This window comes from Elgaria multicarinata, chromosome 4 (assembly GCF_023053635.1).
Source record: "Elgaria multicarinata webbii isolate HBS135686 ecotype San Diego chromosome 4, rElgMul1.1.pri, whole genome shotgun sequence".
NCBI classification, from domain to species: Eukaryota; Metazoa; Chordata; class Lepidosauria; order Squamata; family Anguidae; genus Elgaria; species Elgaria multicarinata.
Genome location: NC_086174.1, coordinates 127,495,863 through 127,523,376, shown reverse-complemented (window position 1 = coordinate 127,523,376; position 27,514 = coordinate 127,495,863). Strand labels below are relative to the sequence as shown.

Here is a 27,514-nt window from a genome sequence, read left to right as displayed (position 1 = left end):
TTACCCTTCACCCTCCAGTTCGTCAGATGCAAGAGGAAAGACCTAGAAGGCAGAACCAAAAAAATAAAATAAATTTTGTTGTGAAATGATTTAGAGCAAAATTAAGTACTGATTAACAAATTTATTTATTTATTGCATTTCTATACCGCCCAATAGCCGAAGCTCTCTGGGCGGTTTACAAATAAGAAGTACTATAGTGTCACATGCCCTGGTTGTATAAGCAAACCCAGCCACTGGCTGCTAGGTTTAGAAACCACTTCAAACTAGCAATTATCTCCTACTGGTCTGCTTTGTTCCTTTCTCCGGCCTGGTTCGCACATAATGCTAGCTCATGGTATGGGTTCTTCTAGGTTGTTGGATATGTGAACACAACCATGCTAACAAACTACAGTTTGTTAACCATGAACAACCCAGAAACAGAAACCATGTTTTGTTATTGGGTTGTGAATACTGGATTGCTTAAAACATGGGTTGTTGTTATGTGTGAATCCAGACCTGTGGATGCATGGGTTGTTTTGGCAGGCAAGAGTGGTTAAAAAAACTGTTCTACATGCCAGTAGTACAGCACTGCAAAGGCATTTAGGACACGAGGATGAAGCTGGCGAAGGCGGATGGAAACAATCAACAAAGAGATTGAGAAAATAAACCATGGTTTGTTTAATTGCCGGGAAAAATGGGTAGAACAACAAACTATGGTTTAATCATGGGCTAAATAAACCATGGGCTAATGTTGTGCAAACTAGGCCTCTGATTCCCATATATGTATATTTCGCCATGCTGTTTGCTACACCTGAACACTGCTGTCTTTTTCACCTTCACCCTCACAACCCACTCCTTTCACAGTGTTTGCCCATTGCCTATAGCCCTGCTTCTCATGCATTCGCTGCTTCTACTTAACTCTCCCTTAACTCCAGATGTTTGCTACTAAGCCCCCACTTTCTCCCTTTCGCTTTTGTCTCTGCCTTTCTGTGGCGGCAGTGACAAAGAAATACGATCTGCCCATAACTGCCAGCCTTCTGGTGGCAAGTAAAATCCATTTTATTTCACAGAATATTTGGGGCTGTTTGAGCTGCTGTGCTGAGACTTGTTTGAGGGATTTTTTCTGGTATAGCACATCCCGCTATTTCACTCCTGCTTGTATTTGTGTGCTTTTTATTGTTCACTTTGTTATGCTTTTAATGTGTTTCCTAATTCACTGTGAGCCTCATAATGCTCAGGCATGGGATGGTGGGATACAAATATTTATTTATTTATTTATTTTATTACATTTATATACCACACATAGTCGAAGCTCTCCGGGCAGTTTACAAAAGTTAAAAACAATGAACATTAAAAACAGATATACAAAAATTTTAAACCATCAAAAGCATAAAAACAATATCTATTTTAAAACAGTATCGATTTAATAAATTAAATACATGGAGAGAGCGAGTGTTCCAAGGATCATAGAATGGCTTGGATTCTCTTCTCTGGGGTCACAGACAGTGCTCTGATTTCATAAGGGAGGATTGGAGATCCGTCCCCTCCCCCACAGCCTTTCAGCCAATGGGGGGAGAACTGCACTGGAAAATTGACCGTGGAGATGGAGAAAAGAGGGGGGGTTGTGTGCAGGAAGAGGAGGAGACTGGAGAGGCCAGGATATGATTTATCCTTATCCTCCTCCAGCCTCCTTCCCTCCTCCTCTGAAGGGCCCTAAAAGGCCCATCTAACAAAAAAAGCAAAGTTCGGAGGATGGGGAGACTTCAGCCAGGCAGGGCATCGGAATCGCGGAAGCCTCTATGTTCAGAGTCTTCCAAGCAACGAAGGTACAATCCATAGGACTGCATCCTAAATAGTTTTTGACCTTGCAGTTGGAACAGTGGCAGTTACAGGGTGGAATAATAATTTACCAGGGAAGAAATTGTGGTTATCATCCTCACCTCTGGCATCACAACTTCCAGGACCCCACAAAAGAATTATTATAACACATTTATTATAATATAAGCTGATTGCCTAGAAAAGGGCCAAATTATCAGCTCAGTTACTGCAAACAACTGGACAAGGAAAAGCTTTCCACATCTTCCCCCCTTTCACTGTCCCTTTCCCCCACCAAGGTAAGCAAAAGAGGAATCGTACATGAGCTCCACGCTGAATATTGGAATAGTGAACATCAGGTATAAACAGAACTGGCTGAGTGTCAAGGTCCATGAATGGCTTGAAAATAGTGATGTCTGTACGCTTGTGGGAGGGAAGCATGGGCACTTTGACATCAGGAACTGGTGGGAAAAAAGGGAAATAAGAGACCGTTAGAAGTGTTTCATATATACTCACTCACATACCCCATGTTCCTAACAGCAGCTTTCTGAGGCAAGACCTGTTTTAAGACTCCTTGCTGAGCTGAGAAAAGTTATTATGGATCCTGGGACTGAATTTGAGATTCTCCTACCACTATCACAAAGATTGTCAGGCCTACTATATTATGAGTTCAAAGACAGCAGCTCATTTAAATTAGTCCCATGAAATCTCCCAGCCTTGTCTTTGATTCGATTTCTTACTCACACTAAACTTCAGTGTATGTATAATCATATGTACTAATAGTGATCACAGTTCTCCAAGTACCGTTACGTCTGTAGCCCAAAGGACAACACTGATGCACAACGGGAACGTCTCAGCAGACTCAGGGAAATCCTGGGGCTTGGAGAAGTACATATTTAAGAAAAAAAAATCTAAGAGGGTGAAGCCCCCAAGACAGCGCAATGAGGATTTCACATATTGAGCGGTCATGGAATGCTGACTGGTTCTTGGGAGGAAAAACGGGAGAAACAGAGCAAAGGGGGAATAGAACAGAGTGGCCAGAATCCTGAACAGGAAGCACTCCATGCTGCAACATTTTGTTGGGGGTCTCACTGCTGGAATTTTGTTTTGACAGTCATCTTGGGGACCCTGCTGGGGTTATAACCTGGGGAGATATGTAACAGTAATATTTTGATGCCCCAAGAAACATTCAAATATTCTGCCAAATATTGAATCACCATTTAGAAAAAAGAAAAAAGAATTGACTCATAACCATTGAACTCCTTATCTTCCTCCAGAAATACTGTCAATTGTAATTATTGTTTATCAGGTGGCACTGCTTTTGTTGGCACTATTATATTAACACACGTTCATCTTAAACAGGGCCAAATAAAAGGCCCAATTGTACCAGCACCTTTATTGCCAGCACATATAATTCCCCTTTCAAAAGAAAAGTTTCATGTCACGACTTGCACTTTCAAATAAGATTTGGTTGAAATTTTCATCTAAATTAGATAGCACTTAATATTTTCTACTTACAGGCATTCAGCTGAGAGCTGGGATCAGTGCACTTGCCTTTTCTTTTGCTTTGTTTTCGTTCTTCATCCCTGATCTTCCTCTCTGCCCCCTATCAGATAAACAGAGGAAAAGATGCTTAGACATTTTGCAGGGGGCAGGAGGAAAGTTCCTACCTTCTGAGGTCAGCATTCCTGGTCCCTCCCAAATCAGACTGTGGAGGTCAGTCAAGTTATAGTTTCTTCACTAAGTCAACCACAAATCATTACATTTAAAACTGAGCCCAAACATACATCGTTCAAATCAAGGAAGACCTAGCAAGTGTGTTTGTTTGAAGTCAGGATTACACAGAGTTACTACTTGCAATCTTTGCAGCTGTTTTGAAAGGCAGTAGGCAAGGAAACTGCTGCAGCATCTATCAGCCAATGTAATTTCTCTATTTTATAACCAATAAAATGCTTCTCATGTCAGAGCAAGCCTTGCAGCATTTTGAACAAGGTATTAGAAATGTATATTATAACAATGTAGAGTTTATCAGTGATTGCACACTTTTGTAGGATTCAAACAAAAAAATAGCAACAATGGATGTCCTTCTCCCTAAATGGCAAGTAGCGTTAAGTAGTTAGTTATTATATAAACAGTCAAAGCCACATGTTATACATTTAAAGCGTGTACAGATGCACTTATAGGACAATTCGACACATGTCCACTCAGAAATAAGTTCCGCTGTGTTCAATGGGACTTACTCCCTTATAAATGTGTTTATGGTTGCAGCCTTAATGTGGAATAAACCATTTCATCTTATTGAGAGAATTAGAAAGGAACGTATTCTGGTTTCGCAAGAAGAGTCATTTTTATGGGATAATTTATATATAAAAATTTGCTACATGGAAATACCTTTTCTATGAGGCTTTCTCCAACAAGTAAATTCAGCAAAATATAACATGTGTAATGGTACATTGTAATAGTCTACCCTTGCTACTCTAAGCTTCTCCATTCCTTCCTGGCTACAGAAGTACTTATTTATTTTTTGCATTTTTAAACTGCCCAATAATCATTGTTCTCTGGGTGGCGTACAGATAAATTAAAAACATAAAATACAAGATATTAATAAAAGGGCATGGGATTAAACTTAAGAGATAAACAGTGGGTAAAGTTTTAGATTAAACTACTGATTACAGCAGGCAAAGAAAGAACCAAACTTGTATCCCCAGAAATCTCAAATTGAAGAGATGGAAGCTTGCATCTTGGAAGCTGATCATGGGTACTTTCAGATGGAGGGGTCCTAGTGCTAACTATCAAAAAGCATGGCTTAGCTATTCCATTTTCCTTCCTTAATGGATTATCCACCATAAGAAAAAAGTCTGAAGAAGCAGTGGGAAAACATGGGAGGGTTATGAGTGGATGATGACAATGTCTGGACCTCCTGTAAAATTCCTCAAGTGAGGCCAGGCAAAGGTGCAATAAAAACTTTGTCTAGAAGCACTCAAGATAGATGAAGTCTGAATTCAGCTTTAAAACACACCCATTTGGCTGGGACTTCTGTCTCTCAAAAGTGAGCAGCCTTGATTAACAAAACTTAGATAAAACAGATAAATGTTGTTCTCTAATGTCTCACTACTTGGATTTAGTATAACTTTTTTTGTTAATGGAGACAGAATCTGTGGGACGGAACAACCTTTTGATACAGGTGGTATGAAAACACCAAATGTCATTGGGAAAGAAATCAGGTAGGCCAAAGCTGGCAAGCTAGATGAAGCACATTTTCTTCCTAAAACCTGTAAATCCCCATAATTCAGGCTTTCTCATGATCAAGAATTAATTGTGCTTTGAATTCCATTTAGTTCAATAAGTTTAATAGGACTGAGAATTAATTTCCCGTGCCATCCATAATGATAAAACGTAGCCAACATCAGGATGAGGTTTTCTTTTTTTTAATGCTAATAAGTTTAAAAAAGCAAGCAAAATGATCAGAGAAATAAGATTGTATTGATAATTAATTGGTGGAATCTACAACATAGCCGGCAAAATTCTTCATTTTGGTTGGTTAGCAATTGTATTTTTTTAAAAAAACTCACACTAAAAAATAAGGGAGGTATAGCTGTGTTCCTTTTTTCTGTTTGAAATGGAAGATGCACAGTATTAGAATAGTCTATATGTGTACACACATATTGCTTTGAGACTTTTCTCTTGGCGTTCTTTCCCAAGTGATCTCTCTTTCACCATGTCTGGGAATAATACTGCATTTAATTAATCTCATCTAAAAGTAAAGAATCAGCTAAACCACCAATATGCGGAGTGTTACTTTTTGCATCTATTAAAACATATAGAATTGACTGGGCTAAACTAAATGTTTTGATTAAACCAGAAGACCTTAGAGTGGTTGCAGGACAACTCCAGGCACTCTTGAATGAAACGGATTATCTAGATCCATTTCAATCGGGTTTCAGGCCTGGTTTTGGAACAGAAACTGCCTTGGTCGCCCTGTGGGATGACCTCTGTCGGGAGAGAGACAGGGGGAGTGCGACCCTGTTGGTTCTCCTGGACCTCTCAGCGGCCTTCGATACCATCGACCATGGTATCCTTCTGGATAGGTTGTCTGAGCTGGGAGTTGGAGGTACTGCGTTGCAGTGGTTCCGCTCCTACTTGGATGGCCGATTCCAGAAGGTGGTGCTGGGGGATTATTGCTCTGTGCCGTGGCTCCTAAGCCATGGGGTTCCGCAGGGCTCTATTTTATCCCCTATGCTGTTTAACATATACATGAAGCCGCTGGGGGAGGTTATCCGGAGATGTGGACTGAGGTGTCATCAATATGCGGATGACACCCAGCTCTACCTTTCCTTTTCATCAAACCCAGGTGAGGCAGTGGCTGTTCTGAACCAGTGCCTGGGCACGGTAATGGACTGGATGAGGGCTAACAAACTGAGACTCAATCCAGACAAGACGGAGGTACTGTTAGCGGGTGGTTCATTTGTCCGGCGAGGTGATGTTTGCCCTGTCCTGGACGGGGTTGCACTCTCTCTAAAGGATCGGGTCCGTAGTTTGGGGGTGCTCTTCGATCCAGAACTGTCACTTGAGGCACAGGTGAACTCAGTGGCAAAGAGCACCTTTTATCAGCTTAGGCTGATATACCAACTGCGCCCTTATCTGGACAGTGATAGCCTAGCTACAGTTATCCATGCTCTGATAACCTCTCGTTTGGATTACTGCAATGCGTTATACGTGGGGCTGCCTTTGAAAACGGTCCGGAAGCTTCAGCTGGTACAAAACAGGGCAGCCCGTTTACTAACAGGGACTGGCTGGCGAGATCACATTACGCCAGTCCTTTTACAACTTCATTGGCTGCCAGTCCAGGTCCGGGCCCGATTCAAAGTGCTGGTATTGACATTTAAAGCCCTAAACGGTTTGGGGCCAGGTTATTTGAAGGAACGCCTCCTCCCATATGTACCTACCCGGACCTTAAGATCATCTACAGGGGCCCTTCTCCGTGAGCCCCTGCCAAAGGAAGTGAGGCAGGTGGCTACTAGGAGGAGGGCTTTCTCCGCTGTGGCACCCCGGTTGTGGAATGAGCTCCCCAGAGAGGTCCGCCTGGCGCCTACACTGTACTCCTTTCGTCGCCAGCTGAAGACCTTTTTATTCACTCAGTATTTTAACACTTAATTTTAACTTAAATTTAAATTATACTGTTTTAACTCTGTATTTTAACCTTATATCAATTTTGCTGCGTGGTTTTATCCTGGTTGTGCTTTTTATATTGTATTTTGTATTTGTGTTTTTAACTTGTTGGTTGTTTTATGATGATTTTAATTTTTGTGAACCGCCCAGAGAGCTTCGGCTATTGGGCGGTATAAAAATGTAATAAATAAATAAATAAATAAATAAATTAGAGAGATGTTCCTAAAGACAACATTTTACAGACTCCTGCAGCTTTACCTTATCACAAAAGACTTTAATCTGGCAGTAAGCTCTGTGAACAGGCTTGTTGCTCCTGTTGTTGTAGCTGTAGGTGTCAATCTGAAGATTCAGAGGAAGTCCTTTGACACCTTTCTGAGAAGAGAAGTCTGTACTGAGGCAGTTTACAGCAATGAAGACCTGCAAACAAACCAAGCATAATAATTCCCATCAGAAGCTGCGCTGAATACCATCTTTTTGTTCTGCTAAAAGAAGAAGACACATCACTACTGCGTTGATCCAGAGGAGATGCTTTGCAACTGGACCATTAGCCTGGAATACAAATATGCTAACAGTGCAAACTTAGGCATGTCTACTCAGAAGAAGCCAGACCCATTGAATTTGATGGGACTTACTCACATGTAAGTATATATAGAATTCCAGGGTAAGGCCGTGTTTTTCAACCAAGGTTCCATAAAATTTCACAAACTCTCACCTCAGGCATTTCACTTGCCCCTCTTGTGCTACCCAGTAACCCCTATTCCAAGAGTGGGAGCATCCATGAGTAATATGTGGTGACACAGTCTAGTTTATAGAGATTTTCAACATCTTTCCCTTTTTTTAAAGGTTATGTTTATTTTTTAATGAATCTCTCGAGATCTGGAGGGAAGGTACATGTATCTCAAGAGCTTTGTTACCCTCAAGGAGTATTAGAAGTAGGGCTGTGCACGGACCCCCCCACCCCCGATTCGCTTATTATCACAATTTGGACCTTCCAAATTTGGCCTGCCTCACCTTGGATCTGAATCTGAATCAAGATTCGGATTTCCTAATTATTTGAGTTTCTCATTTTCCCATAGACTTGCATTGGAAAAAGAAACACTCGTAACCTTTTCATTTTTCATGATGCAAACATGAAATGTGGAGAACGTATAGATGCTGTGGAGGTGCACATGTCCGCCAAGTACTTGTGTAATCAACTGGTAAAATTTGCTTTTTTCAGGGAAACCACTCAAAGCAAAGTGCTATAACTTTTTCATTTTTCGTATTACAAACATGAAATGTGGAGACCTTACAGACACTGTGGAGGTGCTCAAGTCTGTCAAATTCCAGACATATTTGTGCAGTGGTATTCATATAAGCAACTGGTACAATTTGCTTTTTTCAGGAGACAACAGAGGAAGGGGAAGGGAAGGATTGGAGCAAACACACTAAAGGCTAACTAGAAGATTTTTGTTAATTTTGTAAAAAAGGGAGGGGAAGAGAGACAAGCAGAAAGAGAAATAGAGGCAAGAGGTAATAATGAGAGAAAGGGGAAGCTCAGGAAAGATCCAAGTACCAACACCTAAAAACACACACCAACAACAAACCTAAGCTAGCCAGCCCAAAACACCCTACTCCTACCAAGTCTAACCCACAATGAGCAGGGAAGCTTAATCTCGTAATTCTCCTTAAGCCCTCCTCCACCATTGCGATTGGAAGCTGCTGGAGAGAATTGGGAGACTTCAGGAGAATTGGACGATGAAGCTGTCACTTAACAGCCAATTTCTCCCTCCAAACTCCTCCTCCCCCCTCCCTACTCTAACAAAAGAAACCTTGTAATCACAGACAGGCTGTCTGCGCTTGAAAAGAAAGATCCGAATCACCCCGAATCGATTCGGACCATGCCGATTTGCTTCAGACTGAGTCAGACCGGTTCTGATTCACTCTGGATCTGTTTCGAGGCCTTTCGAATCACCCCGATTTGCCTCAGATTTAGGATTTGGAACAGAAGTGATGCACAGCCCTAATTAGAAGAACCATCAGCACAATCCTTTACATGTCTACTCAGATATAATCCCCATTGAAGTCTATGGGACTTACTCCCAGGTAAGTGGGTACAGGATTGCAGCATGTTGATATAACACAGGCATAAGGCTCAGTACTACAATTGCTTCTGCATTTACCAGGTGAATACACTTGTCAAACTAAGAGCAGATGCAAAGAAGTGATATTGTTCTAACAATAAGAGATATCATGTAACTTATTGTGTGTCTTAGCTAAATGCTGCTTTCCTTCAAAGTAACATTAAAACTAAAACTGATCAGCAATGGACGAGAGACTCCTAGTGGAACACAGCAGATACTACAATTCTAAACTGTGTCTTCTTCTTAACTATATTTTTTATGTATGTGGCACCGCAAAAGCTTTTAGACATACTGGGCCTGTTCACGTGTTATGTTAACCCACGGTGGCTTATAAGCTATGCATAGTAGCTTAGTTTGCAAATATTGTGACCCAATAGATGATCAGACAAATATACTACACAGCATAGTTTATTTTCCCCTCCACTCCCTGTAATTCTCACACCTGGCCAGGCAGCTTCTTTTGTGGATTTTCAAGCCTTTGCCAGGTCTCCTTTCTCCACTGTGCACAACAAGGGTGTGTGTGCGCGAACTCCTTGAAAGTTTGCAGAAATGGAACAAAATTTAATATACAGGTTCCTCTTACGGGGAATCACCACATGCACTACTGGATAAATGTGGGACATTGCATTTTCATGGAAAAGTGAGGATTTATCCACAGGTGAAACCTGGAAAACAAGTATGCTCAGAGTTTGCTTGAGAGGAGCAGAGTGGCAGCAATGTTTTTGGCCGCTCTTGCAAAGCGTCTCTGTAGGTGATCTCTGTAACCAGCGCTGGTGCGACAGATGACATACTAATCCAGTATAGGTAAAATAACCTTTACTGCAGACCATGAGTTTCCAGGGTTACCAATCTGAGGAAAATAACCCATCGTGGGTGGGGAAATTGCTCACAGACGACACACTAAACTATCCTAGGTTAAATAACCATCATGGTATAATTAACCCATCGTGGATTAATGTGTTATCCAAACCACCCACATCTTAATCACCCACGTTTCGTTTTTTAACGGTTTTTAATGCTTTATGTGTGGATGTTCTGTGTTTTAGAATTTTAAATTTTGTATACTCGTTTTTATCTTAATTTTAGAATTTCTGTAAACCGCCCAGAGAGCCCCGGCTATGGGAGCGGTATAGAAGTGCAATAAATAAATAAATAAATAATAAACCCAGTCACTAACAAAAGGGGAAGAAAAAACATGAGTTCCTCTAGAGTGTCAACAATTCCTAATCTAAAGAAAATAATAGTTATCGCTATAATGAGAAACACTGCAAAAACGTAAGACGTTGTAACATAGTTGTAGCATGATGGAAGAATTACCATCATAAAACCCATATATAAATAGTAGTAATACTCAGCAATCTTACATGCACATTTTTATTTTTTTACTTTTGCTGTGCGATTTTTGCTGTGTGTGAACGCAGGCAACAGGGAACTTCCTAGCAAATCCACATGGAGTGACAAGACGAAACCTACATCCCATGTGATATTGCCACCTGTTATAATCTATGCCAGACACCTCAAAATAAAACAGGGAAGGGGAGAAGCTTCCCCCCACCCAGCAGGATCATACCTAAGATTTTCTACAGAAAATCAACAGTTTGAATGGGGTGACAAAGCAGGAGTGGGGCTGTTTGCATCTAAAAATACCCCCATGATCTTGTCCCAGTGTGCCTTCCCCATCCTCCAACCCATTCTCAAACACCAGCATTTGCCTCTCCTGCTCCATCACCCCTTTCCCCTCCCCCTCAGGCTTAAGCACCATCCCATTATCCAAATTCCTTACCAGAGGCATCTTCTTGTCCTCCAAAATCCTCTCACATACCAGCCCTCCTCTTAAACTTGCCAGCATCAAAATCAAACATCTAAATCTCTTTTTCCATAGACTATCAACACAAGACTACAGTTTGGCCACTGTTTTGGGAAATGACTAAATTCAAAATGGTTATGGAAGGCAATGATGTTCGGGGGTAGAGGATAATTAGTGGCAACCAGTTGTTGCTAAATGAAAAAGAAGTGCACTGAATTTGAACATCTAGGCTGCCAAATGTTTTCCCCATCCCCAAACTGTTCACCTGCCATCTTGAAAAAAGGCTACCAAGATCACACATGCATACATAAACACATGCGCACACACACACACCCCTGAAGCATGAACCTTACAGGTGTGTGATATTTGTTGATTGTCTAATGAGCTTTGCTAACTTTCATAGGGCTATATTTTTAAAAAGCTGTTTTTACTAATCAAAGCTTTTAATCAAAAGATTAAGTCAAACAAATCGCTCGATAATATTTCCTTTAACAGTGGCTAGAGAAGTCTTTAGAGCCAGAAGTTAAGCATGGCTGACAGCTTTTATATATATATAAAAAAACTAAGCAGTAAGATGCCAGCAAACTAAACTAAAATTCAGTGTCATCCCATGAAATCACTGAACAGTAGATTGGACTGGCAGTAAGTTCAGGAAAGGCAAGAGAAACTACTTCTTCATGGAAGATGCTGCCACAAGATGTAGAGGTAGCTACTAACTTAGAAGGCATTAGCCAAATTAATGGAGGATGTGTCTATTAGCAGATACTAATAGATAAATAAAACCACTATGTTCCAAGGCTGTATACCTCCGAATGAAGCCCTGGGCTGGACAGGATGCTAATGGGCATTTCAAAGCACAAACAAGAGGGAAAGATTAATGTCCTTTTTGAGGACTTCCTGCCACTATTGGAAAGAATCATGATTGCAACAGAAAGGGTGGAGCTGTTCTCAGTACTTGGAACGCCTGACTAGCACAAGGAGCAAAAATCATAACAACAAACAGCAGCCTTGCACTGACAAACTTGAAAAGCATCATCCTGCTGATGACGTTTTTGTGTTTAATAAAAAAAACACCTTTACCAAATGGCTTTCTATTTCTTGGTGTGAGAATAGAAAAACTGCTGTGTTGAAGTTATTAGTCTGTCTGGCTGCTGCTTCTACTATTTGTTGTGAAGCAGTGTCAGAATGAGCAGTGGGGGAGAGAGTGAGATCCCACAAGCTCATCCACAAACTCCCTCTTTCCCAATTTTAGCCTCATCCTTCCCCCACCTTACCCATAATGTCCTAAAACCAGAAACTCAAGAGGACCAGCACAAAAGGGAAGGCGAACAAGTCTTTCTACACCAATTTGGGTTATTCAATTCAAATTCATATGTTTGGGGAAAGAATAATGTATAAGAGCTTTGTTATTTACAGCATCCCATCTCAGGAACATTCTCTCCCCAGTAGTTCAGCATTAATGTTTTGATACTTCTTCCAAAGGCTGCCACTTGGCTTGGATCTTTGTCCCCTATGTTGATAGCTTTATTTTAGGGAGAAAGTACTGAATCCATGTTTTAAAGGGAAATGAAGGTAGTTGATTATGCCAGCTACTTCCCCCACTCAAGAATTGCTAGAAGAAAGAAGTATGAAACCACAAAAGCTGCTGGACATCTTCAGCCTGTAGAGCAAGATTCCTCTTCTGAAAGCCATTCTCCTTTTGGGTGGCTCTTCCGCATTCTTGGCCATATGAAAGTTTGATTGTTTTTGAGACGCATTTTCCATTTACCTCTTAACATGCACATTTTAAGAAGGCAGAGACTACTTACAAGCGCTCGTGCATTAGAGCGGGTGTGCCCAGGCAGACAAGTTAGAGAGTTCTTGGATGGTTACACTGACATACATAAAGGGGCGACTGCATAAGCAAAGAAATGCTCAGCAGACAAGAAAAGAATTGCTACCTGCATGTGGAACATTATACGTAGTATAAGAAATAAAGAGAAGGCTCTACACATGAAAAGCTTTAGTTCCACTCTATGTCCGTACAATGGTATTTGTTGTCAAAATATTAAGTTAACCGTTCAAAATATACCTCAACACCTGCAGGCTGTGCTTGTTGCCTTAGTGTTTATGCACAATAATTTATATACATATGAAGTAGAGACAAGATGCCTCCATGTCCCCCTCAGACCTGTGACAAAATTTATCAGAAGAAATATTCTCATATTTTTTGGGAATATTTCGGAGATTATTCTTTTTCTCAACCTGCTTCCTTCCACAACGGAAAAAGAAGGTGTCTGCAGAATATTCTCCAAATATTCACCATTGATTTTTGTGGCAGCCACCATTCCCCTAATCCCTCAACCTCACAATGCCCCAGAACAATACCAGGTCCAGTGCATCATGGAGGGTGTAAAATGGTGGCCAGACTTCCAGTACAGTTGCTGATGCAGCAGTAGCAAAACAACAACAACAACACAGCTCATCCCAAAGAAACTGCTGAAGAATTTCTTGTCCCCTCAAAGAAATTCATTGAAATGGTGCCCCCAGTTCTTCCCCCAAATAAGCCAGAGAATTTCAGGAGGCCATATGTACACAGATATAGATTTAACCTTTAAAGCAGGGATAGGCAACCTGGCACCTTCCAGATGTTTTGAACTACAACCCCCATCATCCCTGACCACTGGCCATGCTGGTTGCTGCTCATGGGAGATGTAGTCCAAAACATTTGGTGGGGCACCAGGTTGCCTACCCTGCTCTAGAAACTCTGAAGAGGAAGCTGAACTCTGAGGAATGAACATTCTAGCAGTTCAAACTAACATTTAAAAAGGCATTCCCCGCCCCCAACCCCATGCAAAAATAGATACCAAAGTAGGTGCAGTGATTATGAGTTACTATGTAACTCAGTTGTTTTTTCCCTCTCCCCTCCTCATTCCGTTTTCCTTTTGTGTCGTCCCTTTTAGATTGTAAACCTATGGACAGGTCTGAATTGTTTTTATTGATTTATGTATGTCATTCTGGGAGCCTTTTTGGCTGCAGGTGGTATAAAATGCTATGAACAAACCAATCAACTTCGGCATTTATAAAACACAGCAAGATGCAATAATTTAACAAACCCCATTTTAAAAACTAAATTCTTAAATGAAGTTGGGGAGGAGAGAGAGTAGTGCAGCAAGAATAAAATCTAACCAAACAATTACAAGGCTTTCAAGCTACAAACGCAAGGAAGGGGGAACAGAGTTGAAACTGCAGTCCTAGGCACACTTACTTGGAATAAGCCCCATTGAGCACAGTAGAGCTTACGTCAGAGTCAACATGCAGAGGATTGTATGGCTAGTCTCAACGCTACACTCCCTCTTATTCCAAATGCCAAGCTTGATTGACTCATCCACATGCCTCCCCCATTTAGTTTCATCCCTACCAAACTAGTATCTTAATACAGGTCAAAGGCGGCAACACCTTATGGGAATGAGCCATGTGATGGAATGCTTTGTTCAGATGGCAACCTTATAGCTACATGTGTCACTCACAGCTTAAGAAAATTGGGAAGAATGACGTACCAAAATTGGGAAGAATGACGTAACCTAATAAATCATGCACACAGAGGCCCTGGGGCCAAATTACAGGAACCAGTGAACCCTCTTCAGAGAACATTGAATAGATCCATACAATAGATCCACACAATCTCCAGTCCAGAACAAAGATAATTCATGTAGATTTCATTGCAGAAAAAGATGGCCACTCTTATTTGGGTTATGTTCTCTTTGGGAAACTTTGATTTGTTTGTTTCTGGCAGCAGGAGCAGGGGGTGTCCTTTGAAATAGATGGACTTTTATTTTTGAGAACAGGTATAAACTTGTTTTGATAATAACAAAAGCATTACAGCCTTCCCCATCTTGGTGCCCTCCAGAGGTTTTGGACTACAACTCCCAGAATTCCTCATCATTGGCCATGCTGGCTGGGGCTGATGAGAGCTGAAGTCCAAAATATCTGGAAGGCACCATATTGGGAAGGTTGCAGGAGCATTTAATTTAAGTAGCATTTTAAATGGTTCAAAATGCTTCACAACACATTCTATTTGTAATCCTTACACTACCAACCCTGTAAGACAGGCCAGCATTATTATTTCATGGTGCATATGAGGGGAGGAGAAGCTGGAGCCAAAGAAATAGAGGCTTGCCACCTAGCAAATCCATAGCCCTGGAAAGGCTTGAATGAGGGCACTTCCTGGCTCACAGCTCACACTCGTAGCCACTGTAAGACGTAAGAAGCAGTTTTATTAAAGCCACTACCAGCTTCTCTGGTTACATTCTGGATCAGAGATATGCAACTCCAATGCTTTCTGATGTTTTGGAATACACCTCCCAGAATCCCTGACTACTGGCCATGATGGTTGGGATGATGGGAGTTGGAAGTTCAGAACATCTGGAGGGCACCAGTCACTTACCCTTGCTCTACATCACAAAAGCATCCACATCTATAAGACCTTTTGATACCTTGGCAGGGGTACTTGGTATTCTTGAGCAGCTGCCAAAGCCTTTTCCCTATCAGATTGCAGTGACCTGACAAAGCAAATCCTCCCTCCCTCCCCTTTCAGTAACAGCATCATAACTGATTGGGAGCATCATGCGTCATTTTAGCCTCTGCTGTCTTATTTGTTAGTTCTTTCTGTGCCTTGTGGTCAGAACATAAAGGCAGCTTGCGCCAAGGTAGCACGGGCTTCCCTCACTCTCTCCTTATGGGTGGCAAAATCTGAATGTATGACAAAATAGCAAGGAGCCAAGCCCTGACTGCTCCAAGAGTAGAGGTTCTTCTTAGCCCCACAGACTGAACCCAACCATTCCAGAGAAACTATTGCAGGCATGAGGCTGCCATCCCTCACTGAAGGCTCCAGGTACTAGTAACCATGAGGCACTGTGCAGCTATTCTGTCTCTGAACTGATTTTCTGGGGTAAGAAAGAAGAGAGAAGAAATGGCGGGAAAACACAGGAGGGTTATAAGGGGAAGGTGATATCTGGACACACACCCCTCCCCATAAAACTCTGATTAAGGCAGGCCGATGACATGACAAAAGACTCATCTGGAAGCAGCCCCAGTCCACAAGCAGTAAGTGATTCCTGTGACGCTTCTTGCCCTGTTCCCTAACTTGGCCCACTGCAGAACTGTTGAAGGTGAAATAAAGATGAAGGGGCAGGGGGGATGAGATTTATAGTCAACGATGAACAGGCCTTCCTCCTGCCCATCCCTTAACAGCAGCTGCTGGCACTGCTGGGCTTTCTCGATCATAAGGCAGCCAAAGGGTGTCAGGAGGGGAGGGATAGGAGATATCATGCTGGGGCAAGGATTTACAGTTCTGCCTGGCTTCTATACAGACCCATAGTAAGGGAGGCAGTGGTGGTGAAAATGTGAACAAAAGGAACCCAAAGGCGACCACCGTAGAAACAAAATAAACCCAATGAATTAAATTGTCATTCAAAAAATTATACACACTTGTTTTTACTAGAATAACTATTCACAACCCAATGCTAATACAAGTCTATAGCAATCAATTACCACATCAATGTAGCATTTCATTGCATATCAATAGCATTCAATTGTACTTGACAATCATTTCAAACCAAAAATTTAAACAATCATTGCAGAAAATCCGACCCATAGACATCAAACACTTTCATCTAATTACATCAACAGTATATTAAGACCAAAATTAGTCAACAAGGTTCATGTTATTCCTTGTTTCGAAGTATCTTCTTCAAAAACGTTGGTCTTTGTACTCAAAATCAGTAAACTGTATTTTGCTTCATCACATTGTTTCCTGTGACAAAGCAAAATACGGTTTACTGATTTTGAGTACAAAGACCAACGTTTTTGAAGAAGATACTTCGAAACAAGGAATAACATGAACCTTGTTGACTAATTTTGGTCTTAATATACTGTTGATGTAATTAGATGAAAGTGTATGATGTCTATGGGTTGGATTTTCTGCAATGATTGTTTAAATTTTTGGTTTGAAATGATTGTCAAGTACAATTGAATGCTATTGATATGTAATGAAATGCTATACTGATGTGGTAATTGATTGTTATAGACTTGTATTAGCATTGGATTGTGAATAGTTATTCTAGTAAAAACAAGAGTGTATAGTTTTTTGAATGACAATTTAATTCATTGGGTTTATTTTGTTTCTACGGTGGTCGCCTTTGGGTTCCTTTTGTTCTATACAGACCCGCCTTGCCTCAAGACAAGCTGTACACCGATGAATAGGACTTGGGCTGTGTTGGGAGTGAAAGCATCGTTTTTCTTCCCATGGCAATGTTCAAGCAAAGAGCTCGGTTTATGGATGCAAGCATTCTTCCAGCTCCAAGTCTAGGCACTCTAGCAGACATGTATCGGCTTTTCAGTGTCTTGGCAGCACTGGACTTCTGATGTGCGCACACCCTCTGCTGGACAGAAGTGCACACAACTAGAGTGCAGTGCAACCAAATAGCAGCTCCATCCCCACCCCCTGGTCACATCACACACACACGCGCACACACACACACACACACACACACACACACACGCGAGAGAGAGAGAGAGAGAGAGAGAGAGAGAGACAGACAGACAGACAGACAGACAGACAGACAGACAGACAGACAGACAGACAGACACACACACACACACACACACACACACAGAGAGAGAGAGAGAGAGAGAGAGATTGATTATGATAGTGAGAGGTCTGGAAACAAAGCCCTATGAGGAGAAACTGAAAGAACTGGGCATGTTTAGCCTTGAGAAGAGAAGATTGAGGGGAGACATGATAGCACTCTTCAAATACTTAAAAGGTTGTCACACAGAGGAGGGACAGGATCTCTTCTCAATCCTCCCAGAGTGCAGGACATAGAATAATGGGCTCAAGTTACAGGAAGCCAGATTCCGGCTGGACATCAGGAAAAACTTCCTGACTGTTAGAGCAGTACAGCAATGGAACCAGTTACCTAGGGAGGTTGTGGGCTCTCCCACACTAGAGTCATTCAAGAGGCAGCTGGACAACCATCTGTCAGGTATGCTTTAGGGTGGATTCCTGCATTGAGCAAGGGGTTGGACTCAATGGCCTTATAGGCCCCTTCCAACTCTACTATTCTATGATTCTATGTAGTGCATTCACACACTCGCCTATATCTTCCATGCTTTAGCTTTTGGTACATTAAAACATGTGAGGAAGAGAGTTAAAGAGCCCATCATCCAGACACCTGCCATTTTGAACCAACAGAGATACCTCATGAAGAACAGCACTCGTTTGTGTTCCATTGTTGGGACATTGTTGGGAGCTGTATTTTATGTGGAGAAACAAGACAGGGCCTTCTTGGCTGTGGCAGCCTGGTCATGGAACACACTCCCCTCAGAAGCCAACGTCAGTTGGTGCTGACACTGGCTTCGGTTTGGTGCTAAGTTAAGACCTTACTATTTACCCAAGACTTTGTGTCTTAATGACTGTAGCTTGGTTTTAATTTAGTTGCTTGGATTATTAATGCTGATTTTATATTGTTGTGGTTTTATGTTGAATTGTTTTTATTATCATACCCTGCCCTGAGGGGTACAATATACAGGGCGGGTTAGAAATATTTAAATAAATAAAAATATGGGACAGCAGCTAAAGGGCTGTGCCCTAATGCTAAATATTTGGGGACCTGGGACTATGTTTGGAAATGGTGTCATAAAACCGAGAGTGTAGTAGAGTTTTGTGAAAGGATAGGTTCTAAGATACTGGGGAAGGATGAGATGCAACAGAACCATGCCCCATAGTGAGAGGTTTGGGAACAGTTAGGTGGGATGGGGGAAAGCGGTGTTAAAAAGAATTAAAATTGGAAACAACTTACTGAAAAGCAGGATATCTATCTATCTATCTATTTATCTATTTCTATTTACACTCACTCGTTTTTCCTGTTTCCTCTTATCCTTCATGAGTCTCACCATTATGAAGTAATTCACATCATATTCCACCTTCCTGTTTCCAAACTGGTAAACTCAGGGATGGGCTTCCCCACTCATCCACACCCACAATATCTTTGAATGAATACCTTTCACCACATCCCTGAAGTTCTAGGTTAACAGAATGAAGTAAAGTTCATCATAGTTAGATGGCTAAGCTGTACAGTACTTTATAAAGGCATTTAATGCAAAAATCAACATCAGTATTATTACAAGAAACGTAAAACACATCACTCTAAGCGTGGGATTTTTAGCTGTTTCATCCACTCTCTCCATGAACAGCACCACACAGAGCCTTTGTCGGGGAGAGAAAAACAACAACGTCAAATGAACCATGCAATAAAAATTGTTGAAATTGGCTAGGACTCTTCCAGATAAGATCAGAGCTTTGGGAAAGAATTGCTGCTCTGTCTACAAGTAATCTGATTAAGATCCACCATCAAATATATTCACTTAGGAAAGTAAAAAAAGGTCAAATGAGGGACTTAGTAATCCAGAATACTTATGGGAAGTCATCTTTCTGCATCTCACTCCTTTGTGAACGTTACTAGATGAAAAGTAATTAAAATGCGTATGTGTTTTAAGTTTAGTGTCTCAGGAAGAAAAAGCGATGTTCATTATGTTCACCTATAGCAGTTTTTCTCAACCTTGGGTCCCTAGATGTTGTTTGACTAAAGCTCCCATCATCCCAGCCAGTCAAGGATGATGGACATTGCAGTCCAACATCTGCTACCCTGAATTGGGAAAGGCTGTTTTACAGGATAGTGATTTCCTGAAATAAACAACAGCCCTTAAAAAAAAATAGGAGGGGGGACCACACTCATCTTTCCAACTCAAGAGTGCAAGCTGCATGCAGAAGACTTAAGTGGAAGCATTCAAATATCACTAACAGAGCAATCCTAATCCCTCAGATGGAAAGCTAAGGGCGGGGATTAGGACGGGGCAGAAGCAATGCCAGCTTCAGGTTTTTAAAAGCCCTTGGGCAAGACACCTCAATGGGCTCCCACCCTCAGCGAGTCCACCTTCTCTCTACCATTGTCACCAGCTGCTCTTGCTTCTCCTCCTCCTCTTCTTTTTCGTCATCATTGGTACCACTCTCTTACTTGACGGGCAGAGAACCAGTGGGCAAGTAGGCAGAGCTGCTCTTCCTTCTCACCACCACTGTTGTACGGGCCAGAGTAAGAGGCTGATGAACAAACAAGTTGTAATAATTAAAAGGAGGAGCAACCCCGAGGGACTCTTGTCAATGGGCCCCTGTTGGTTTGTGGTCCCTTGGCAGGTGCCTGACCGTGCCTACCCTTGATGCCAGCTCAGGGCATAAGTGTCCCACTGCTGAGAGAAGGGGGTTATGCCAGAAATTGGCATGTCCACACCCAAAGCCCCTGGTATAGGGAAGGAGACCAAGAGTGACTGGAAGAAAAAAAGGTGGGAAGAACTGACCCATTTCTCATTCTGGCTGCTCTGGCTTGATGGAGGCTCTGCCCCGGATTCCACCCACACACCTAAACACTTAGGATTCCTCTGCCTGGCTGAAGTCTTATCCCCACTTACAGTACCTAAGAATATTTTCTATGGAACACAACGGCACTTACTTCTGAGTATACATGTATGGGAATGCAGTGTAAGATGTTCAGGAGCTTCCCAGTACTACGTAGCTACCTATCGTTGCTTCTAGACATGTATCTACATGCCCTAAGACCCCTGCCCTTAATCACTGTTTTGTAAAGACGCAAATGTCAACATGGTATATGCAAGTTGAGCAAGTTCATGTAAAACATTTGCACATATGCTATTAATATGCACAATTACCTCAAAATTTGCATGACACATAACAGGGATTTTGCTGGCACAGAGCATAGACAGTGTTGCTCTTGCAGTCTGCTACTGTGACTTGAATTATCCCAAGGTGAGTTACTTGGCCAAATTACCTCAGTTTGCTTTTCCTTTTAGGGCAACAAGTCTTGGCTCATTCTACCCCAGCCAGCATGGATTATTTAGAGCAGGGGTGTGCAACTTGGGGACAATCCAGTTGCTTTAGCCTACAATTCCCATCAGCCCTAGCCAGCAGAGCCAACGGTGAGGGTTCATGGGAGTTGTGGCTCTCCAGATGTTTTGCTTACAAGTTGCCCATTCCTGATTTAGGGGCATTCTGGGTTACTTTGCAAGATGCAGAAACGAAAAGGCACACTGTATTGCAACCTGTAGAAATGTGTTCCCATGGCTGCCGAATTTCATGACACCCCTCCACAAAAGACCTAGTTCAGCAAGAAGTTGCTATAAGGATTAAAACCAGGTTTTAGATTCTCATAGAAGTAACCTTGGTATTCAATACCAGCTTCACAAGTCATGCCATTTTAGGCATCAGGTGCTGACACACTGCCATTTGGGCTGGAAGGATAAACACATCAAGCTTACCCGGTGAGAAGGGAATATTTATTTAGCAATAAAGGCTTGGAACAGCTTCCACTGCCGATCCCCTAATCACCTCCTCCTTGGCCCACAAATCCTTCCTTAAAGAGTCCCCTGCCAAATTCAACCGTGAATGCCTTTCATTTCCTCCCTTCTGAACTGTTGCCCAGGTCACCTGTCAGATACAGCTTTTAAAAAGGGCAACGGTCTTGTCTCTCTCATAGCTTCAGAAGCACTGAAAGTAAAAGCTCAAGGTAGTGGGTGGGGAGGTTGAAGAGGTGGCATTGAAATACATTTCAATGGGGGGGGGGTTCTACCACCACCCCTACATGTCTGTAAAGGCAGACACCTCCCATGGCACACTCAAGGTTTCCAGTTCCTCATTATTATTTTTAAAGATTTTTTTTAAAAAAAATGCTTCTTTTTTTAGATGGGGAGGCTGTCATGTTGCAAAGCAATACTCTGGGCTCAAGCACCATCTTTATTTCCCATAATACCACTGGGTCTCAAGAGGGCATTCTTATTAATTAAAAAAGGTGAGTGGTTTGAGTCTAGCAGTTCAACTTGAAGCATGTCCAGCTGTCCAGAAAAAAAGTCTGAAGTTAATAGGGTGCATCCTGGATAGTTAGGGGGTGGGTAGCATTTTTAGGGGTTAGAGGAGAGTGCAGGAATGAGGGGGGTACTTTGCCACTGCTCTATGGCTATGTGTTTTCCCTGTTTTGTTGTGGTGTACTATGGTGTATTAGCTGACTTGTTTGCTCACCTTGGTGTGGTGCATGTATTGTCTGGTTTTGTGCATGTGTGTTTCGCTGTACATCATTAGCTTGCCTTCCTTGAAATGAATAGTTCATGCATTTTGGGAACAAAGATGTGATTTGGCCTTTGGGATTCAGACTCCACTTCCTTGTACTCAGATTCTCAGACAAGTTGCTTGTCTCCGAGCCTCATCAGCTTGCCTTCTGTGAAACCGATGTTGGGATCAAAGAGTCGTTTTGTCTTTTGGAGCTCAGACCACACCTCTGCCTTGTACACAAGTTCTTAGGAATGTTACTTTTCCTTTAGCCTCACCAGTTTGCTTTTGGTAAATGGATGTTTTGTGACTAGCTGTGCCCACCGTGGCAGCCATTTCGTTAAAATGTCCATAGAATTCTCAAAAATCCAAATGTGCCCACTGGCCCCCAAAGTTTGGGAACCTCAGGACTTCTATATGACTAATAATGGATTAACGCAAGTTATTACTACCTGGCTCCCATTTGGAGTAATCTTCAATCTATATGAAGCAACATGAGGTCATGGACTGCAACTGGTTGCTGTTAAATGCAGGCTTGCTCTACATACACTTGCAGGGAGAAGTAGAGAGAGGGTAATGATGACGGAATAGCTTGGTATTATGATTCATGAAAAGGGTGTATAAAGCTTCCTGCACAGTGTGGAGGAAGTGGGAAGAAGAATAGTTCTCCCCCTCTAATACTGCTAGAACTCTGGGTTCATTCTATGAAACTGAATGAAGACGATTCAAGATAGACAAAACACAGCACATAAACTGTGGAATTCACTACAAGATGTAATGATGGCTGCCAATGTGGACAGCTTTGAAAGAGGACTAGACAAATTCACGGAGGAGAAGGCTATCAATGGTTCCTACTCAGGATGGCTAAATATTACCTCCAGTATCGGAAGCAGTATGCCTCTGTATATCAGTTGCTGGGAAACATGAACATGAGGATGCTATTGCACTCATGTCCTACTTAAGGGCTTCCCAAAGGCATCTGGTTGGCCACTGTGTAACTAGAATATTGGGTTAGACAGGCCTTCAATCCGATCCAGCAGGACTCTTACGACTTTTATAGGACACTTTTCCTTGCATGTTCTACTGCATCACCTCAGTAATCCTTACAAACAGCTTATATAGGCCAGTATCCTTATGTTACAGATAGAGATGGAGGGAAATGAGGCTGAGAGAAAGTGGCTTGACTAAGGTTGAAACGAAACAGATTTCAACCAGGGAATTTCAGATTATGGTTCATGCATTTAAACATTATGATGATATGCCAGAATGATTTATAGTGATTCAGGGCTGCAGTCCTAAACACCCTTTCTGGAGAGTAACTCCCACTGAACTCAATGGGACATCCTTGGGATTACACCATCACTCATATGCTGTAACTACCACCGATGTTAGGGTCCTGTTATAAACAGGGCTGGACCAAGGCCATGATGGGTCCCAGGGCTAGCCATCTGTAGAGGGACCTCTGCTCTGCCCACAATACTGAGCTCACACATGACATCTGTGGATGCGCACGCACACACACACACAAAATCGACAATGTACAATAATGATGCAAAAATGCTTTTCACTACCTATTTTGGAGGAAATCATCTTCTATGCTTTCCTAGAAGCAAAAGACTAATCCTCCTTCCAAGGTAGAGAATTCAAATAGAAACACAAGCTTCCCATTTTACAGCATACAACACAGGCACTGAAAGCAAACACACATCTAAGCGCCCTCTCTCTCTCTTTCACACACATATACACAAACACAAATACACAAAGAAAGAGACATAGACTGACTCACTGAGACACAACAGCCCAACAAGACACATATGTACACAGCCAATGCTGTCCCAGGACATTTTGCCGCCTAAGGATCTGAAAACACCTCCTCTTTCTCACTGGATAGATCTGGGTCAGGCACTATCTCTCAGCCTAATCTACCTAACAGGATTATTGTGAGGGTAAAATTGGGAACATCTTTAATACCTAGAGGAAAGGCAAAACAAATACAATATAAAATAAAGTAAATAATTCTATACTAGAAAAACATAATTTGTCTTACTCTAGGTGTATTATAAGCCTTTTTAGCATGTAAAATGGCCATTGGTGCACTGTATTATTCTATGCACTCATTTACTTGCATGTGCAATAGGTGAAATATCAAGTGCAATTGATGTGCAATTGATGTGAAATATCAAGTTACCCCACTTGGGAATTTCTCTAAGAGACTCTGGGGAAGGAGCCTGAAGACCGACACCAACACTTATAACTCATATGAAACATTCAACATTTGAAAAACATCCTCTTGCTTCTCATATGACCCACCCATATGCCTCCATCTTCTGCATGAACATCAACTCAAATAAACTTTATTAACAGTAAAAGCTACTAAGGGCACAATCCTATGCATGTTTAGACAGGAATAAAGTCTTAAAACTCCCAGCATTCCCCAGCCAGTAGTACATTTGGGGGTGGGGGGAGGAGGGAAGGGATTGTAAAGAGTGAGGTTGGAAGGAAGGAAATACTTCACAGCCTGTCCCCCTGATAACATTTCACTAAAAACAAAAATCAAAACAAATCCAGCGCACTTTGTCATAGTCAGCTGCCATCACCACCACATACACACACACACATTCTGTAAGGGTTAAATAGCAGATTTTGTTTACATTGTAAACATTTTTTAAAAAAATCTGCCAAACGCAGTAAGAATGCAATGACCCCGATTTTTTTAAAATTTTCAGCATGAAATAAGCTAGAAAAAACATGAACTCCACTTCATTCTTCTTACCCATTGTTGGAGGCTGGATCTGCAACTGTCCAAACACTGCCCAATGGATTTTCTCATTGTTTTCTATGGGTAGTAATCACTATTCTACAAGGTTAGCCCTCCAGAAAAAGAGGGGGGAAGGAACCAGAAAGTCCCTTCTGGAGACACATGGTCACTCCACACTTATCTCGATGGCCAAATATTGACCATAACAGAGACTTCACTCATTGGCTAAACACACTAAAAGCTGATATCAAGCTCATTTCTCACAAAATGATTTGAGCTAACCCTGGGATGTTGGCCAGGGACTATAGTCCCCTTAGCCCTGTAGCTAATCTGGCTTTGGTTATAAAAGCTTCCAGTGATGTTCAACTCTGCCACAAGCAATGATCCATCTAACCCTGGTTTAAAGAGCAGCATAATTATCAGCATTGCCAAAGAAATCTCACTCTGAACATGAGATCATGAGCAATGCTGGAAAGAGCTAAAGAAGGTCTAGAAGTAGAGATATATGCCTACACTCTACAGCATTTATATCAATTTCTCCATTCCAACACCCCTTCTTTCACCAAGCTACAGGAGAAGCCGGGTCCACACCAGAATAAGGTGCTGTTGGTTAGAGTTGAAGACCAGTAGAATTAACTGTAGCATCTCAAGCAGCATAGAATCACAGAATCATAGAATAGAAGAGTTGGAAGGGACCTACCAGGTCATCGAGTCCAACCCCCTGCTCAATGCAGGAATCCACCTCAAAGCATCCCTGACAGATGGTTGTCCAGCTGCCTCTTGAATGCCTCTAGTGTGGGAGAGACCACAACCTCCCTAGGTAACTGATTCCATTGTCATACTGCTCTAACAGTCAGGAAGTTTTTCCTGATGTCCAGCTGGAATCTAGTTTCCTGTAACTTGAGCCCATTATTCCGTGTCCTGCACTCTGGGAGGATCGAGAAGAGATCCTGGCCCTCCTCTGTGTGACAACCTTTCAAGTATTTGAAGAGTGCTGTCATGTCTCCCCTCAATCTTCTCAAGGCTAAACACGCCCAGTTCTTTCAGTCTCTCCTCATAGGGCTTTGTTTCCAAACCCCTGATCATCCTCGTTGCCCTCCTCTGAACATGTTTTAATGCTCCTCGATTCTTAAACAAACAAAAATACTCCCTCCAAGAAACTAGCACAGCAGCAAGAGGGCTGGTGTGCTGAATGCTGTTAATTGTTTTACATGGGAGGGTACTCAGAAATGGCAGCCCTTCACACATCTGCTATCTGGCCTGTTGTCTATACATACCACAGAATGAGGCATAAGAGAATGGACTATGCCCAGTTTCCCCCAAGCTGATGCCATCCAGATGTGTTGAAATACAACTCCCATAGCTGGCTGGGGGATCCTGGGAGCTGCAGTCCAACACATCTGGTACCAGCTGGGTATGGTCCATTACTTGGGTATAACTGTGATGACTCCTGGCAGAACATCTCTTAGGCAGCTACACATGACCAGTAATAATGGGAAATGTTGTCCCCATAGTACCGGACATCTCTAGTGGTTTATGAGATCATCTTCGGCCTAACAGAACTGGACGCCTCTTCAAACAGAGGACACCTTCAAACAGAGGACTGTCCACTGCTAGCTCACAAAATAGAGGACTCTCCTCTGTAAAGTACTAAGGCATCTGGACACCCTAATTAGCAACATGAAGTCAAATCACCACTTGAGAAAATTTCCCCAAAGTGACACATCCTCCATTACACTATCTAGCGACTTCTGCATAGCAAATAGAGACTCAAGGGTGACTCAGTCGCACATGCAAGGCCACTTTGATGGAGGAGATGGACCGTTTGCAGAGGGATTCAAGTTCCAGCCTGCAAACACACCTCTGTTTAAACTTAGGTGGCTGAAAGCTGTGTGTTTGAATAGGTGCAGCAGTCTGAGAGCCTGACAAACTGCCAGACAGTTGGAACAGCACTCAAGGGGCCTGCTGCGCTTTCCTACTCCTTTTTGCTCACTATGGTCTTGTGTTGAACTGAATTCTGGGGTGAGGGTGGAAAACAAGAGACAGAAATGGTCCACTTGCTTTCCTTCCTATCCCTTTCATTACCCACCAGCTTCAGAGCTTTGTATCCGAACAACCTTCCAGCAAAAACCGTTTCATGATATGCTAACTGACAACATTAAAAGACATCCCTTTCTTTCCTTATGTACCAAAAAGGGCCAGGAGAGATCAGCCTGGGCACGTACCTTAGCTTCATCGTTAATGTCCCAAGTGAAGGAGATGGCATTGTAGGCTATCTCCTCAATGTTACTGATGGTGTTGAAGCTTTCCTTGTAGTCAGCTGTTGGCAACAAAGAGAAAACACACACGTCATGATATATCACTCTATTGATCATGCATATAAAACAGACCTATGTCAATGCACCTTTGTCTGGCTGTGTGCTGCCCACAGTGCCAGTAACCTCACTTGGTTTCTTCTGCATTGCCTTATAGAATGTTAAAATAACAACAACCCTAAAATGTGCTTGTGGGCGTCTCTTTAATAAGGGATTTATTTTAATGTAAATATCAGGAAATGAAACAAAAACTTCTAAAGAAGAGAGAGGAGGCACCTGCTACCTTTGCCATGCCGTGTGATTTTATTTGAGACATGTCACCCAGCGTAACAAGGATATTATATACTTTTCATAAAATCTCCTTTAATAATAAAGGCCGATTTGCATGCGCGTCTG

General features: G+C 42.1%; 1 protein-coding gene across 3 annotated transcripts in view; it reads right to left on the bottom strand.

The window, feature by feature from the left end:
* The window catches only part of GRHL1 (grainyhead like transcription factor 1), a 65,800-nt gene that overhangs the window by 9,725 nt on the left and 28,561 nt on the right, over nucleotides 1-27,514 (bottom strand). For 2 of the 3 annotated variants that reach the window (XM_063125154.1, XM_063125153.1), the window contains exons 8-12: nucleotides 27,029-27,123; nucleotides 7,222-7,380; nucleotides 3,313-3,400; nucleotides 2,116-2,255; nucleotides 5-42 (exon numbers count right to left, since the gene is read on the bottom strand). In XM_063125154.1, coding sequence (XP_062981224.1) covers nucleotides 5-42; nucleotides 2,116-2,255; nucleotides 3,313-3,400; nucleotides 7,222-7,380; nucleotides 27,029-27,123 — 520 coding nt within the window. The remainder of the gene's footprint in view (nucleotides 1-4; nucleotides 43-2,115; nucleotides 2,256-3,312; nucleotides 3,401-7,221; nucleotides 7,381-27,028; nucleotides 27,124-27,514) is intronic. The other variant, XM_063125155.1, reaches the window with a different exon arrangement.